Genomic DNA, 15733 nt, shown 5'->3' with positions numbered 1-15733 from the left:
TTCTAATAGGGACCAAGTTCACATGATCTTGCACTATACTCTGCACCCGACTCTGCATTTCAGTCCACTCCGGACGCAGTGGACCGGCCTCGTCCTGTTGCCCGGAAGGACGATCAGGATGACGAAATGGACTGCATTTATTTCCGGAGTTGAGCGTTTGAAATTCGATATTGTCCTAATGCAAAATTTATGTCCTTTTGAAGTACAGTTACCGACATGAAAGCCAGGGCGCGTATGAAGGACACTGTCACAACCTATTCAAGCAGTTCAAAGTTGGACTGTGAGGACATTTAATCTCATATGGTTTTTTTAACGAATTTTGTAGTGCATGTATTTCAACATTGTGTTTTGGCTAATAAATTTCATTTCATTTCATTCAGATCGACCAGCCCATTCCTTCTAAAGAGATGTACACAGAGGTGTACAGCGGAGGTGTACAGCGGAGGTGTACAGCGGATAGGAGCCTACTTCAACAGTGTGCTATCATTCTCAACGGAACCAAAAATACCTCTCCACAGTGAGTATTGCCACTGATTCCAATTCAAAGGCCTACAATGTATAGTGAGCAATAGTGCCAAAAGACTTAAAAGACTTAAAAGGGGACTATGGACAAGAGTTAGGGGGCCAAATTGGTGTTCTTCATGTGACTCCTATGCACAGTTTGGGGGATTGGATGACTGTGTTTTAGTTAGAGCCGAACTGGTGCAAGCGTATTGAACAATTCAGTTACAGCAAGATGGGGGACACCCTATTGGAGATTTTGTGTAACTTTATCTTGCCTACATTGCTGCTGCCTATATTCTCTCTTTAAAGGGGTATTATAGGCAGGAGGTAGGGGGCCAAATTGTTGGTCTTCGGGAGACTAATATCCACAATTTAGGGGCCTGTGGTTTTGCTTAACAATAAATAGGCCTATAATGTATAGATATTCCTGAGCCTCGGTGAACCAGTTTCGATATATAGGATTGAGACCTTTATTTGCGTTTTTGTGTTTACCAATCTGGCTGCTGCCTTTAGACACCCTTTAAATTGGGTTCCATCCTGTTCCAAATAATTCTATCCACTCTACTTGTTTTACAGTTGCATTATTTGATGTGGAGACAAATTGCCATTACATCATGCTATTTTGCCCTTTACCTCGCAATTTAATGTATCTACCAATAGAGTTGATGCTTAGATATAAGATAAAATAACTGTCATATTAATTATATAACTTTATTGGTGTAAAATTTTAATTTACATTTAAAATATTTATGTACAAATAAAAATATGGGAACATGGAAGAATTACTAGATGTATGTACATTGTGACACTGTTTTTTAATCTTGATGTTGTGACATGTGGTCCCTTTAAATCAATCAATGATTCATTTTTGAGTAATACATGAACACAAAGTACATTTTGTAAAACTAAAAAACATGTAGGCTTTGAAATTGTTTCCAACTTCACATGATAATCTGCAACCTTTCAAAGAGTTTCAAAGTAATGCCTCGCTTGAACTGAGGCATTGTTCAATAAATCGATGCATTACTTTGAAATAACATTAAAAAAAATCAAAGTTGTATTATATATACACATGTACATGTACAATTCACTTTTGGGTTATTTTTATTGATAATACATGACGAAGTTACTTGTATAACCTAGGACCTTTAAAAGAGTTTGAAGTAAATTTTTTTAGGTTATGTTATTCTGAAATAATGCACGACTTGAACTGAGGCATTGTTCAATAAATCAATGCATTTCTTAAAAAAATAACATTCAAAGAAGGTCACACTTAATAGTTTTGCTTCACTAAATTATAAAGTACTGTATTCGCTCATGAATAAGGCAATTGTACATGAAGCCGATACATTACTTTTAAAGAACCTTCTGTTTCATTAAAATTTATACATGTAAATATACATTAAAGGTTTACTCCATTCAATAAAAATTTGAAAATTTCTAATTGTTTAACATGTATTGAATATAAATTTCCACAATCCAATTGACTGTGTAGAAATATGTACAACAAACACCATAAATACCATGTTTAAACGAATTTGCATGCATATTAACTGCACTATGGCAATGTGGATTTCTATTTTCTTAAAGGTGGACTGTAGGCAGATATATATAGAGACACTAATCTGGCCATCTTCAGGTGACCAATATACACAGTATAAGGGCCCTGGGTAATGTCAGATTCAGCACTAAATGTATTCCTCCTACAAGCCTGAATCATTTCGACGTACTGTGAGATGCCCCTATTGGCGGCTTCGTGTAACTTTATCTTGCCTGCTTAGCTGGATTATATTGTCCCTTTAATCCTTCAGCAAATACAATATACATGAACGTCGCACCCATTTAATACATTTTGATATGTTCAGGTACAGATCTTTTTAAAATGAATTTCAAATCCCCAAATGTATACATGGCCCTTAAAAATTGGGGGAATTTAAAACTGTTTTAATCATTCTGACTATTTTTATAGCAATTAACATAACAATAAACTAATTAGTACTTTGCAATACATTAAAACATATATCAAATCCCTCGTGTACATGTAGCCAAAATCGACTATTTGTCGATTATTAAAATGGACACATTCTATACATACACAAGATGATTTCCAAATTTATGTATAATTAATAAAAGTGAGAATTCAAAGCTTGCAATAGCCTTTTTTACTCACAGTATTTGGCAGTTGTGTTGTGTAAGGTATTTACATCATCTTCATATAAAAACACATGTTGATTACTGTTAATGTTTTTAGATGAACTAATCATAAAATGATACGTTTTCAGTACCTGTATGTAATATAGTGCATATACATGTAATAGAGAAATTGTTGACAACACACTGTGACATGGCAAATATTTTGTAAATACAATGCTCAACTCGGCTCCTTTTTACATTTAGGCATTTTAGTGACGAAAAAATGTTTGAGGGACATTGTCATAGTGTTGTCAGAAACAGCAGGTGGTTTGCTAAAGAACCAAGAAAACCACCGCTAGACACCATCATCATGATATTACCGATATTGTTTCTAAAGTCAAGGCTTGACTTGACCAATGGGGTTCAATGATGTTGTCCACTTGAATATTGAACGAGTTGGTTTTGCTCTGGTGGTTGTAGGCTTGGTTAAGTTGTGGTATTTGGCTCCAGAGTGCTGATTATGTCACCTGTGGTAGTTGGTTCCTCTGTGATTGTTTGCTCTGGAGAAGTGGTTTGTTCAGCTGAAGCAGTTGATTCCGCAGAAGTTGGTGGTTCAACTGTTGTTGTTGGTTCCATTTTGGCTGCTGGCTCGAGGGTTGTGGTTGGTTCAGCTGTAGTAGTCGGCTCCGCAGTGGATGTCGATTCAACTGTAGTAGTTGGTTCCACTGTAGTTCTTTGTTCAAGAGTTGTGGTCGGTGCAGCTGAAGTAGTTGGTTCCCTGGTTGTTGTTAGTTCAGGTGTAATAGTTGGTCCAACTGTGGATGCTGCCTCGAGAGTTGTGGTTGGTTCAGGTGTAGTAGTTGGTTCCCTGGTGGTTGTTAGTTCAGGTGTAGTAGTTTGTCCAACTGTGGATGCTGCCTCGAGAGTTGTGGTTGGTTCAGGTGTAGTAGTTGGTTCCCTGGTTGTTGTTAGTTCAGGTGTAGTAGTTGGTCCAACTGTGGATGCTGCCTTGAGAGTTGTGGTTTGTTCAGCTGTAGTAGTTGGATCCGCAGAAGTTGGTAATTCAACTGCTGTTGTTGCTTCCAGTTTGGCTGCTGGCTCGAGAGTTGTGGTTGGTTCAGCTGTAGTAGTTGGTTCCGCAGTAGTTGGTAGTTCAACTGTTGTTGTTGGTTCCAGTTTGGCTGCTGGCTCAAGGGTTGTGGTTGGTTCGGCTGTAGTAGTCGGCTCCGCAGTGGATGTCGGTTCAACTGTAGTAGTTGGTTCCACTGTAGTTCTTTGTTCAAGAGTTGTGGTCGGTGCAGCTGTAGTAGTTGGTTCCCTGGTTGTTGTTAGTTCAGGTGTAGTAGTTGGTCCAACTGTGGATGCTGCCTCGAGAGTTGTGGTTGGTTCAGGTGTAGTAGTTGGTTCCCTGGTGGTTGTTAGTTCAGGTGTAGTAGTTGGTCCAACTGTGGATGCTGCCTTGAGAGTTGTGGTTTGTTCAGCTGTAGTAGTTGGATCCGCAGAAGTTGGTAATTCAACTGTTGTTGTTGGTTCCAGTTTGGCTGCTGGCTCGAGAGTTGTGGTTGGTTCAGCTGTAGTAGTTGGTTCCGCAGTGATGGTTGGCTCAAGAGTTGTTTTTGGTTCAGCTGTAGTAGTTTGTTCCACAGTGGTTTTTGGTTCAACTGTGGTTGTTGGTTCTACGGTCGTAGTTGGTTCTACTGAAGTTGTTGGTTCGACTGTGGTTGTTGGCTTAAGAGGTGTTGTTTGTTCAGCAGTAGTAGTTGGATCCTGAATTGTGGTTGTAGGTTCCGCTGTAGTGGTTGGTACCAGTGTGGTTGTAGGCTCCCGCGTTGTAGTTGGTTCAGATGTAGTTGTTGGTTCAACTGTAGTAGTCGATTCAATTGTGGATGTTGGTTCAACTGTTGTTATTGGTTCCAATGTAGTTGTTGGTTCAAGAGTTGTGGTTTTTTCAGCAGTAGTAGTTGTGTGCTGAGTTGTGGTTGTTGGTTCCACTGTAGTTGTTGGGTCTACTGTGGTTGTTGGCTCCAGCGTTGTAGTTGGTTCCAGTGTAGTTGTTGATTCAAGAGTTGTGGTTGGTTCCACTGTTGAAGTTGGTTGCACTGTTGTTGTAGGCTCCAGCGTTGTAGTTGGTTCAGATGTAGTTGTTGGTTCAACTGTAGTAGTTGGTTCAACTGTGGACGTTGGCTCAAGAGTTGTGGCTGGTTCAACTGTGGTCGTTGGTTCCAATGTAGTTGTTGGTTGAAGAGTTGTGGTTGGTTCAGCAGTGGAAGTTTGCTCCGCAGTAGTTGTTAATTCTGCTGTAGTAGTCAATTCATTTGTTGATGTTGGCTCAGAACTTGTTGTTGGTTCAACTGTGGTGGTTGGTTCCAAAGTTGTTGTTGGTTCAACTGTGGTAGTTGGTTCCACAGTGGAGGTTGGTCCCGCAGTGGTTGTTGGTTCAACTGTGGTAGTTGCTTCTACAGTGGTTGTTGGTTCAACTGTGGTGGTTGGTTCCACAGTGGTGGTTGGATCAACTGTTGTGGTTGGTTCCACAGTGGTTGTTGGTTCAATTCTGGCGGTTTGTTCCGCAGTGGTGGTTGGTTCAATTGTGCTAGTTGGTTCCACTGTGGTGGTTGGTTCAACTGTGGTTGTTGGTTCCAGAGTGGTTGTTGGTTCAACTGTGGTCATCGGTTCCAGTGTAGTTGTTGGTTCAAGAGTTGTGGTTGGTTCGGCTGTTGAAGTTGGTTCAACGGTAGTTGTAGGCTCTAGCGTTGTATTTGGTTCAGATGTAGTTGTTGGTTCAACTGTAGAAGTCGGTTCAACTGTGGATGCTGGTTCAACTGTGGTCGTTGGGTCCAGTGAAGTTGTTGGTTCAAGAGTTGTGGTTGGTTCGGCTGTTGAAGTTGGTTCCACGATAGTTGTAGGTTCTAGCGTTGTAGTTGGTTCAGATGTAGTTGTTGGTTCAACTGTAGTTGTCGGTTCAACTGTGGACAATGGCTCAAGAGTTGTTGTTGGTTCAGCTGTAGTAGTTTGTTCCACAGTGGTTGTTGGTTGAACTGTGGTTGTTGGTTCTACGGTCGTAGTTGGTTCTACTGAAGTTGTTGGTTCGACTGTGGTTGTTGGCTTAAGAGGTGTTGTTTGTTCAGCAGTAGTAGTTGGATCCTGAGTTGTGGTTGTAGGTTCCGCTGTAGTGGTTGGTACCAGTGTGGTTGTAGGCTCCCGCGTTGTAGTTGGTTCAGATGTAGTTGTTGGTTCAACTGTAGTAGTCGATTCAATTGTGGATGTTGGTTCAACTGTTGCTGTTGGTTCCAATGTAGTTGTTGGTTCAAGAGTTGTGGTTTGTTCAGCAGTAGTAGTTGGGTGCTGAGTTGTGGTTGTTGGTTCCACTGTAGTTGTTGGGTCTACTGTGGTTGTTGGCTCCAGCGTTGTAGTTGGTTCCAGTGTAGTTGTTGATTCAAGAGTTGTGGTTGGTTCCACTGTTGAAGTTGGTTGCACTGTTGTTGTAGGCTCCAGCGTTGTAGTTGGTTCAGATGTAGTTGTTGGTTCAACTGTAGTAGTTGGTTCAACTGTGGACGTTGGCTCAAGAGTTGTGGCTGGTTCAACTGTGGTCGTTGGTTCCAATGTAGTTGTTGGTTGAAGAGTTGTGGTTGGTTCAGCAGTGGAAGTTTGCTCCGCAGTGGTTGTTAATTCTGCTGTAGTAGTCAATTCATTTGTTGATGTTGGCTCAGAACTTGTTGTTGGTTCAACTGTGGTGGTTGGTTCCAAAGTCGTTATTGGTTCAACTGTGGTAGTTGGTTCCACAGTGGAGGTTGGTCCCACAGTGGTTGTTGGTTCAACTGTGGTAGTTGCTTCTACAGTGGTTGTTGGTTCAACTGTGGTGGTTGGTTCCACAGTGGTGGTTGGATCAACTGTTGTGGTTGGTTCCACAGTGGTTGTTGGTTCAATTCTGGCGGTTTGCTCCACAGTGGTGGTTGGTTCAATTGTGCTAGTTGGTTCCACTGTGGTGGTTGGTTCAACTGTGGTTGTTGGTTCCAGAGTGGTTGTTGGTTCAACTGTGGTCATTGGTTCCAGTGTAGTTGTTGGTTCAGGAGTTGTGGTTGGTTCGGCTGTTGAAGTTGGTTCAACAGTAGTTGTAGGTTCTAGCGTTGTAGTTGGTTCAGTTGTAGTTGTTCGTTCAACTGTAGTTGTCGGTTCAATTGTGGACAATGGCTCAAGAGTTGTTGTTGGTTCAGCTGTAGTAGTTTGTTTCACAGTGGTTGTTGGTTCAACTGTGGTTGTTGGTTCTACGGTCGTAGTTGGTTCTACTGAGGTTGTTGGTTCGACTGTGGTTGTTGGCTCAAGAGTTGTGGTTTGTTCAGCAGTAGTAGTTAGATCCTGAGTTGTGGTTGTTGGTTCCGCTGTAGTTGTTGGTACCAGTGTGGTTGTAGGCTCCCGTGTTGTAGTTGGTTCAGATGTAGTTGTTGGTTCAACTGTAGTGGTCGATTCAACTGTGGATGTTGGTTCAACTGTGGATGTTGGTTCAACTGTGGTCGTTGGTTCCAGTGTAGTTGTTGGTTCAGGAGTTGTGGTTGGTTCCGCTGTTGAAGTTGGTTCCACTGTAGTTGTAGGCTCCAGCGTTGTAGTTGGTTCAGATGTAGTTGTTGGTTCAACTGTAGAAGTCGGTTCAACTGTGGATGTTGGTTCAACTGTGGTCGTTGGTTCCAGTGTAGTTGTTGGTTCAAGAGTTGTGGTTGGTTCGGCTGTTGAAGTTGGTTCCACGGAAGTTGTAGGCTCTAGCGTTGTAGTTGGTTCAGATGTAGTTGTTGGTTCAACTGTAGTTGTCGGTTCAACTGTGGATAATGGCTCAAGAGTTGTGGTTGGTTCCTCTGTTGAAGTTGGTTCCACTGTAGTTGTAGGCTCCAGCGTTGTAGTTGGTTCTGATGTAGTTGTTGGTTCAACTGTAGAAGTCGGTTCAACTGTGGATGTTGGTTCAACTGTGGTCGTTGGTTCCATTGTAGTTGTTGGTTCAAGAGTTGTGGTTGGTTCCGCTGTTGAAGTTGGTTCCACTGTAGTTGTGGGCTCCAGCCTTGTTGTTGGTTCAGATGTAGCTGTTGGTTCAACTGTAGAAGTCGGTTCAACTGTGGATGATGTTTCAACTGTGGTCGTTGGTTCCAGTGTAGTTGTTGGTTCAAGAGTTGTGGTTGGTTCCGCTGTTGAAGTTGGTTCCACGGTAGTTGTAGGCTCCAGCGTTGTAGTTGGTTCAGATGTAGTTGTGGGTTCAGCTGTAGTAGTTTGTTCCACAGTGGTTGTTGGTTGAACTGTGGTTGTTGGTTCTACGGTCGTAGTTGGTTCTACTGAAGTTGTTGGTTCGACTGTGGTTGTTGGCTTAAGAGGTGTTGTTTGTTCAGCAGTAGTAGTTGGATCCTGAGTTGTGGTTGTAGGTTCCGCTGTAGTGGTTGGTACCAGTGTGGTTGTAGGCTCCCGCGTTGTAGTTGGTTCAGATGTAGTTGTTGGTTCAACTGTAGTAGTCGATTCAATTGTGGATGTTGGTTCAACTGTTGCTGTTGGTTCCAATGTAGTTGTTGGTTCAAGAGTTGTGGTTTGTTCAGCAGTAGTAGTTGGGTGCTGAGTTGTGGTTGTTGGTTCCACTGTAGTTGTTGGGTCTACTGTGGTTGTTGGCTCCAGCGTTGTAGTTGGTTCCAGTGTAGTTGTTGATTCAAGAGTTGTGGTTGGTTCCACTGTTGAAGTTGGTTGCACTGTTGTTGTAGGCTCCAGCGTTGTAGTTGGTTCAGATGTAGTTGTTGGTTCAACTGTAGTAGTTGGTTCAACTGTGGACGTTGGCTCAAGAGTTGTGGCTGGTTCAACTGTGGTCGTTGGTTCCAATGTAGTTGTTGGTTGAAGAGTTGTGGTTGGTTCAGCAGTGGAAGTTTGCTCCGCAGTGGTTGTTAATTCTGCTGTAGTAGTCAATTCATTTGTTGATGTTGGCTCAGAACTTGTTGTTGGTTCAACTGTGGTGGTTGGTTCCAAAGTCGTTATTGGTTCAACTGTGGTAGTTGGTTCCACAGTGGAGGTTGGTCCCACAGTGGTTGTTGGTTCAACTGTGGTAGTTGCTTCTACAGTGGTTGTTGGTTCAACTGTGGTGGTTGGTTCCACAGTGGTGGTTGGATCAACTGTTGTGGTTGGTTCCACAGTGGTTGTTGGTTCAATTCTGGCGGTTTGCTCCACAGTGGTGGTTGGTTCAATTGTGCTAGTTGGTTCCACTGTGGTGGTTGGTTCAACTGTGGTTGTTGGTTCCAGAGTGGTTGTTGGTTCAACTGTGGTCATTGGTTCCAGTGTAGTTGTTGGTTCAGGAGTTGTGGTTGGTTCGGCTGTTGAAGTTGGTTCAACGGTAGTTGTAGGTTCTAGCGTTGTAGTTGGTTCAGTTGTAGTTGTTCGTTCAACTGTAGTTGTCGGTTCAATTGTGGACAATGGCTCAAGAGTTGTTGTTGGTTCAGCTGTAGTAGTTTGTTTCACAGTGGTTGTTGGTTCAACTGTGGTTGTTGGTTCTACGGTCGTAGTTGGTTCTACTGAGGTTGTTGGTTCGACTGTGGTTGTTGGCTCAAGAGTTGTGGTTTGTTCAGCAGTAGTAGTTAGATCCTGAGTTGTGGTTGTTGGTTCCGCTGTAGTTGTTGGTACCAGTGTGGTTGTAGGCTCCCGTGTTGTAGTTGGTTCAGATGTAGTTGTTGGTTCAACTGTAGTGGTCGATTCAACTGTGGATGTTGGTTCAACTGTGGATGTTGGTTCAACTGTGGTCGTTGGTTCCAGTGTAGTTGTTGGTTCAGGAGTTGTGGTTGGTTCCGCTGTTGAAGTTGGTTCCACTGTAGTTGTAGGCTCCAGCGTTGTAGTTGGTTCAGATGTAGTTGTTGGTTCAACTGTAGAAGTCGGTTCAACTGTGGATGTTGGTTCAACTGTGGTCGTTGGTTCCAGTGTAGTTGTTGGTTCAAGAGTTGTGGTTGGTTCGGCTGTTGAAGTTGGTTCCACGGAAGTTGTAGGCTCTAGCGTTGTAGTTGGTTCAGATGTAGTTGTTGGTTCAACTGTAGTTGTCGGTTCAACTGTGGATAATGGCTCAAGAGTTGTGGTTGGTTCCTCTGTTGAAGTTGGTTCCACTGTAGTTGTAGGCTCCAGCGTTGTAGTTGGTTCTGATGTAGTTGTTGGTTCAACTGTAGAAGTCGGTTCAACTGTGGATGTTGGTTCAACTGTGGTCGTTGGTTCCATTGTAGTTGTTGGTTCAAGAGTTGTGGTTGGTTCCGCTGTTGAAGTTGGTTCCACTGTAGTTGTGGGCTCCAGCCTTGTTGTTGGTTCAGATGTAGCTGTTGGTTCAACTGTAGAAGTCGGTTCAACTGTGGATGATGTTTCAACTGTGGTCGTTGGTTCCAGTGTAGTTGTTGGTTCAAGAGTTGTGGTTGGTTCCGCTGTTGAAGTTGGTTCCACGGTAGTTGTAGGCTCCAGCGTTGTAGTTGGTTCAGATGTAGTTGTGGGTTCAGCTGTAGTAGTTTCATCAACGATGGTTGGTGGTTCAACTGTGGTTGATGGTTCTGCGGTGGTAGTTGGTTCTACTGAGGTCGTTGGTTTGACTGTGGTTGTTGGCTCAAGAGTTGAGGTTTGTTCAGCAGTAGTAGTTGACTCCCGAGTTGTGGTTGGTTGTTCCGCAGTAGCTGTTGGTACCAGTGTGGTTGTAGGCTCTCGCGTTGTAGTTGGTTCCAATGTAGTTGTTGGTTCAAGAGTTGTGGTTGGTTCCGCTGTTGAAGTTGGTTCCACTGTAGTTGTAGTCTCCAGCGTTGTAGTTAGTTCAGATATAGTTGTTGGTTCAACTGTAGCAGTCGCTTCAACTGTGGATGTTGGTTCAACTGTGGTGGTTGGTTCCACAGTGGTGGTTGGCTCAAGAGTTGTTGTTGGTTCAGCTGTAGTAGTTTGTTCCACAGTGGTTTTTGGTTCAACTGTGGTTGTTGGTTCTACGGTCGTAGTTGGTTCTACTGAAGTTGTTGGTTCGACTGTGGTTGTTCGCTTAAGAGGTGTTGTTTGTTCAGCAGTAGTAGTTGGATCCTGAGTTGTGGTTGTAGGTTTCGCTGTAGTGGTTGGTACCAGTGTGGTTGTAGGCTCCCGCGTTGTAGTTGGTTCAGATGTAGTTGTTGGTTCAACTGTAGTAGTCGATTCAACTGTGGATGTTGGTTCAACTGTTGTTGTTGGTTCCAATGTAGTTGTTGGTTTAAGAGTTGTGGTTTGTTCAGCAGTAGTAGTTGGGTCCTGAGTTGTGGTTGTTGGTTCCACTATAGTTGTTCGGTCTACTGTGGTTGTTGGCTCCAGCGTTGTAGTTGGTTCCAGTGTAGTTGTTGATTCAAGAGTTGCGGTTGGTTCCGCTGTTGAAGTTGGTTCCACTGTTGTTGTAGGCTCCAGCGTTGTAGTCGGTTCAGATGTAGTTGTTGGTTCAACTGTAGTAGTCGGTTCAACTGTGGACGTTGGTTCAAGAGTTGTGGTTGGTTCAACTGTGGTCGTTGGTTCCAATGTAGTTGTTGGTTGAAGAGTTGTGGTTGGTTCAGCAGTGGACGTTTGCTCCGCAGTGGTTGTTAATTCTGCTGTAGTAGTCAATTCATTTGTTGATGTTGGCTTAGAACTTGTTGTTGGTTCAACTGTGGTAGTTGGTTCCAAAGTGGTGGCTGGCTCAAGAGTTGTTGTGCGTTCAGCTGTAGTAGTTTGTTCCACAGTGGTTGTTGGTTCAACTGTTGTTGTTTGTTCTACAGTGGTAGTTGGTTCTACTGAGGTCGTTGGTTCGACTGTTGTTGTTGGCTCGGCAGTGGTTGTTAATTCTGCTGTGGTAGTCGGTTCATTTGTTGATGTTGGCTCAAAAGTTGTTGTTGGTTCAACTGTGGTCGTTGGTTCCACAAAGGTTGTTGGTTCAACAGTGGTAGTTGGTTCCACAGTGGTGGTTGGCTCAAGAGTTGTTGTGGTTTCAGTTGTAGTAGTTTGTTCCACAGTGGTTGTTGGTTCTATTGTGGTAGTTGGTTCTACTGAGGTCGTTGGTTCACCTGTGGTGGTTGGTTCCACTGTGGTTGTTGGTTCAACAGTGGTAGTTGGTTCCACAGTGGTGCTTGGCTCAAGAGTGGTTGTGGGTTGACCTGTGGTAGTTTGTTCCACAGTGGTTGTTGGTTCAACTGTTGTTGTTGGTTCTACGGTGGTTGTTGTCTCAAGAGTTGTGGTTGGTTTAGCTGTAGTAGTTTGTTCCATTGTTGTTGTAGGGTCCATCGTTGTGGTTAGTTTCACTGTCGTAATAGGTTCCACTGTTGTAGTCAATTCTACAGGTGTGGTTGGTTCGGCAAGTGTAGTTGATGGCACTGTCGTTGTTAGCTCTACTGTTGGTGTTGCCACTCTAGTTGTGGTTAGTTGAGGTGTAGTTGTCTGTTCTACTTTTGTCGTGCTCTCTGTCGGACAGTCTGAAGATAGAATGATATATTACTCCATTTGAATCAAAAACAGGTAATGAAAGGTAGCGGCTAATTTGAAATATCATTTCCAGTCTTTCTGCATGAATATCTGGTGAAATGTAAGAGAACTGAAACGTTTTATTCCTTCTTGTGAGTGTTGGAATGCAGGACAGGAGGTTGAGGTAAAAATCTGTTGAAATATCAAGAGAACAAAAGATATAATCTCCGTTTTCAAAAATTGAAATGCTGGATGAGTTTTTGAGATTGACCCTAAATGTCGTGAGCTTAGCTTGTATTTTCAGGAATTGGACCAGTGGCCGTTTTCTATTTCTAATGCTTGTGATCTAAACTTTCCCATGATCGTAATATAATCTTTTACAACGTTTGTATATTCTCCTACCTTTCTTCCACATCTTCCCATATCCTGTTGGATTGCTGCAAATGTTACTCTTCAGTGAACATTGACGCGTGCCATTTGTGATTTTGAACCAATATCCTTTACAGTCTGGTAATGCATCACACTGGCTCCTGCAAAAACGCTGTTTTCTCCCATAGAACGTTAGGATAGTGTTTTCAGGGCAGTTGCCAGAACTGAACACAACGTATGGACATGACTCTACTTCTGCAAATAGAGACGGTTTAGATGGATTTACTTGTGAGAATGAAGCTCTAGAATCAGCTGGTTTTAATTGTACAAGTTGTAGTTTGTGACTGTCATGGCTGAGATGAATTCTTAATCTAGGTTTCCTCCAGGGTCTCAGTTTCCCCTCCATTACACTGAACTTTTGCTCTGTCAAAAATCGGTCTACTCGTCGAAGAAATCACTTGCAGGTCTTCAAGATGTAAGTGTCTCTAACTTCGATTTACTTGAACTTCCTACCAATCAATAACATCTTATGTTTACCGACATGTAAAAAATAGGTGTGCGGTGTTTGGCCATATTGAGCTCAGATTCATTGAGCTGTACTGACTTATCTGGCTTGTCGAGCAGTGAACAATTCTTTACTGCAAATGTGTGATGCAACTTCGGAGACTGACTCAATATTATCCCTGTTTCGTTCTCAGGAGTCAGGGCCGTTATTAGCCTCCTTATTTCCCAAAACTGTACGAAGTGTCAGTACCGATCGTCTCATCAATGACTATGTCGGCACGTTCAGACTAAAACCATTTTCTGTGATGCCGGTAGTATTGAGGGGTTTCCACGAAGAAATTGAAAAGAAAATGTTGATAATTTGTGAGTTGGTCGTGTCTGCTTTTGATTTTACTTCTACCTACCTGTAACAGTTATAGAGCTGGTATCAACATTGAATCTTGCAGCAATTCGTGGGTTGTTATTAAGGTAATTCACTAACCCAGTACCAATTGATCCTTGTATGGTTGATGATTCTGCGGCAGAAATAAGCCTCCTCAGAAGAAGCCGGAATCTAATTCTAATACTCCCTTCCCTGGAATTAAAAAACACATGCAGTTGTCTTGTGAATGAAATTGGATTCATTTTTTGCATCCGCTTAATCTTAATAAAGTCATTAATGAGTGAAGGTCAATCACTAACTTTTGAATCAAACTTAACTTGATCTTCCCAAATCAAATACATTGATACAATTAGACGTTCGTTATGAATAATTTTGTTTGAATAATTTCATAACCTTTGGCCGAATAGCCTGAGTAGAAATGGTGAATATTTGAGCACGTTTCTAAAGAAATTTGTATTGTTGCAAACAATCACTCACTCGAATCCAAGGATTGTTATTTCTTCCACGTCTTCTGCCAGGTCAGACTCATTGTATGAAGCATACAACTGAAAGAGAGAGAATGCAACTATTCGACATGTACTTCTTAGGTTCTACATACACATGCTCATTTGCTAATGAAGATAATTGTAGTTGTGTATACCCCTAAGTTACGTTAAGTCAGTTAGGAGACAAACAACTCTTACCAAATAATTATTAATCTGAGTTATTGTATACTTGTATTCTCAGTTATCTAAACAGTCAACTAAATGCAATAAAGGCACCTCTACATACCATATCAAGGGACTCCTGTTCAAGTTGCACGTATGCATCAGATGATGAATTCAAAAGATCTTCAGTAAAGTTTTGCGTAAGGCTGAAAGAAGCCTCAAAAGACGTCTCTGTAAGAAAATGAATACGAACAATGAAACAAAGGTTAATGAAAATGTAAACAAAGCAAGATTATCGGTGCAGAGAATAAGCAACTAAATGAACATCTGTAAAGCAGTCTAATATTACACAAAAATGGCATACCATTTTCAGCAGGAGTAAAGGTCTCAACCGTTGTCATTGCTTGAGAAGTTGTTTGCTGCACTGTCGTAGTTGGTTCAGCTGTAGTTGTTGGTTCCAGAGAGGTTGTATCGACAGCTGTAGTAGTTACTTCTGCTAAAGTTGTCGGTTCAAGAGTTGTGGTTGGTTCAGCTGTAGTAGTTGGCTCTTGAGTGGTTGTTGGTTCCGCTGTTGTTGGTTCCACTTCGGTTGTAGGCTTTAGCGTTGTAGTTTGCTCAGCTGTAGTTGTTGGTTCAACTGTAGTAGTCGGTTCAACTGTGAATGTTGGCTGAAGAGTTGTGGTCGGTTCAACTGTGGTGGTTGGTTCCACAGTGGTTGATGGTTCAACTGTGGTAGTTGGTTCCACAGTGGTGGCTGGCTCAAGAGTTGTTGTGCTTTCAGCTTTAGTAGTTTGTTCCACACTGGTTGTTGGTTCAACTGTGGTTGTTGGTTCTACGGTGGTCGTTGGTACAACTAAGGTCGTTGGTTCGACTGTGGTTGTTGGCTCAAGAGTTGAGGTTTGTTCAGCAGTAGTAGTTGGCTCCTGAGTTGTGGTTGTTGGTTCCGCTGAAGTTGTTGGTACCAGTGTGGTTGTAGGCTCCAGCGTTGTAGTTGGATCAAATGTAGTTGTTGGTTCAACTATAGTAGTCGATTCAACTGTGGAAGTTGGCTCAAGAGTTGTGGTTGGTTCAACTGTGGTCGTTGGTTCCAATGTAGTTGTTGGTTGGAGAGTTGTAGTTGGTTCAGCAGTGGAAGTTGGCTCCGCAGTGGTTGTTAATTCTGCTATAGTAGTCAATTCATTTGTTGATGTTGGCTCAAAACTTGTTGTTGGTTCAACTGTGGTTGTTGGTTCAACTGTGGTAGTTGGTTCCACAGTGGTGGTTGGCTCAAGAGTTGTTGTTGGTTCAGCTGTAGTAGTTTGTTCCACAGTGGTTGTTGGTTCAACTGTGGTTGTTGGTTCTACGGTCGTAGTTGGTTCTACTGAGGTTGTTGGTTCGACTGTGGTTGTTGGCTCAAGAGTTGTGGTTTGTTCAGCGGTAGTAGTTGGATCCTGAGTTATGGTTGTTGGTTCCGCTGTAGTTGTTGGTACCAGTGTGGTTGTAGGCTCCCGCATTGTAGTTGGTTCAGATGTAGTTGTTGGTTCAACTGTAGTAGTCGATTCAACTGTGGATAATGGTTCAACTGTGGATGTTGGTTCAATTGTGGATGTTGGTTCAACTGTGGTCGTTGGTTCTACGGTGGTCGCTGGTACAACTAAGGTCGTTGGTTCGACTGTGGTTGTTGGCTCAAGAGTTGAGGTTTGTTCAGCAGTAGTAGTTGGCTCCTGAGTTGTGGTTGTTGGTTCCGCTGTAGTTGTTGGTACCAGTGTGGTTGTAGGCTCCAGCGTTGTAGTTGGATCAA

General features: G+C 42.7%; 1 protein-coding gene across 1 annotated transcript; it reads right to left on the bottom strand.

Moving 5' to 3' along the window:
* Nucleotides 1-3123: 3123 nt before the first annotated feature.
* On the bottom strand, nt 3124-15701 carry LOC135491632 (mucin-2-like; the record flags this gene model as incomplete). The annotated part of the gene is made up of 12 exons (XM_064777603.1): nt 3124-4499; nt 4974-5600; nt 6348-6848; nt 8589-9066; nt 10066-10790; nt 11658-12062; nt 12454-12675; nt 13329-13498; nt 13784-13851; nt 14078-14184; nt 14318-14621; nt 15297-15701. Coding segments are annotated over 12 exons (5388 nt in total), but the record flags the coding sequence as incomplete, so codon positions are not given.
* Nucleotides 15702-15733: the final 32 nt, after the last annotated feature.

The sequence above is a fragment of the Lineus longissimus genome, chromosome 7 (genome assembly GCF_910592395.1).
Source record: "Lineus longissimus chromosome 7, tnLinLong1.2, whole genome shotgun sequence".
In the NCBI taxonomy this organism is placed as follows: Eukaryota; Metazoa; Nemertea; class Pilidiophora; order Heteronemertea; family Lineidae; genus Lineus; species Lineus longissimus.
Note: the sequence above shows the minus strand (reverse complement) of the source record. Positions and strands in the feature narration are given on the sequence as shown.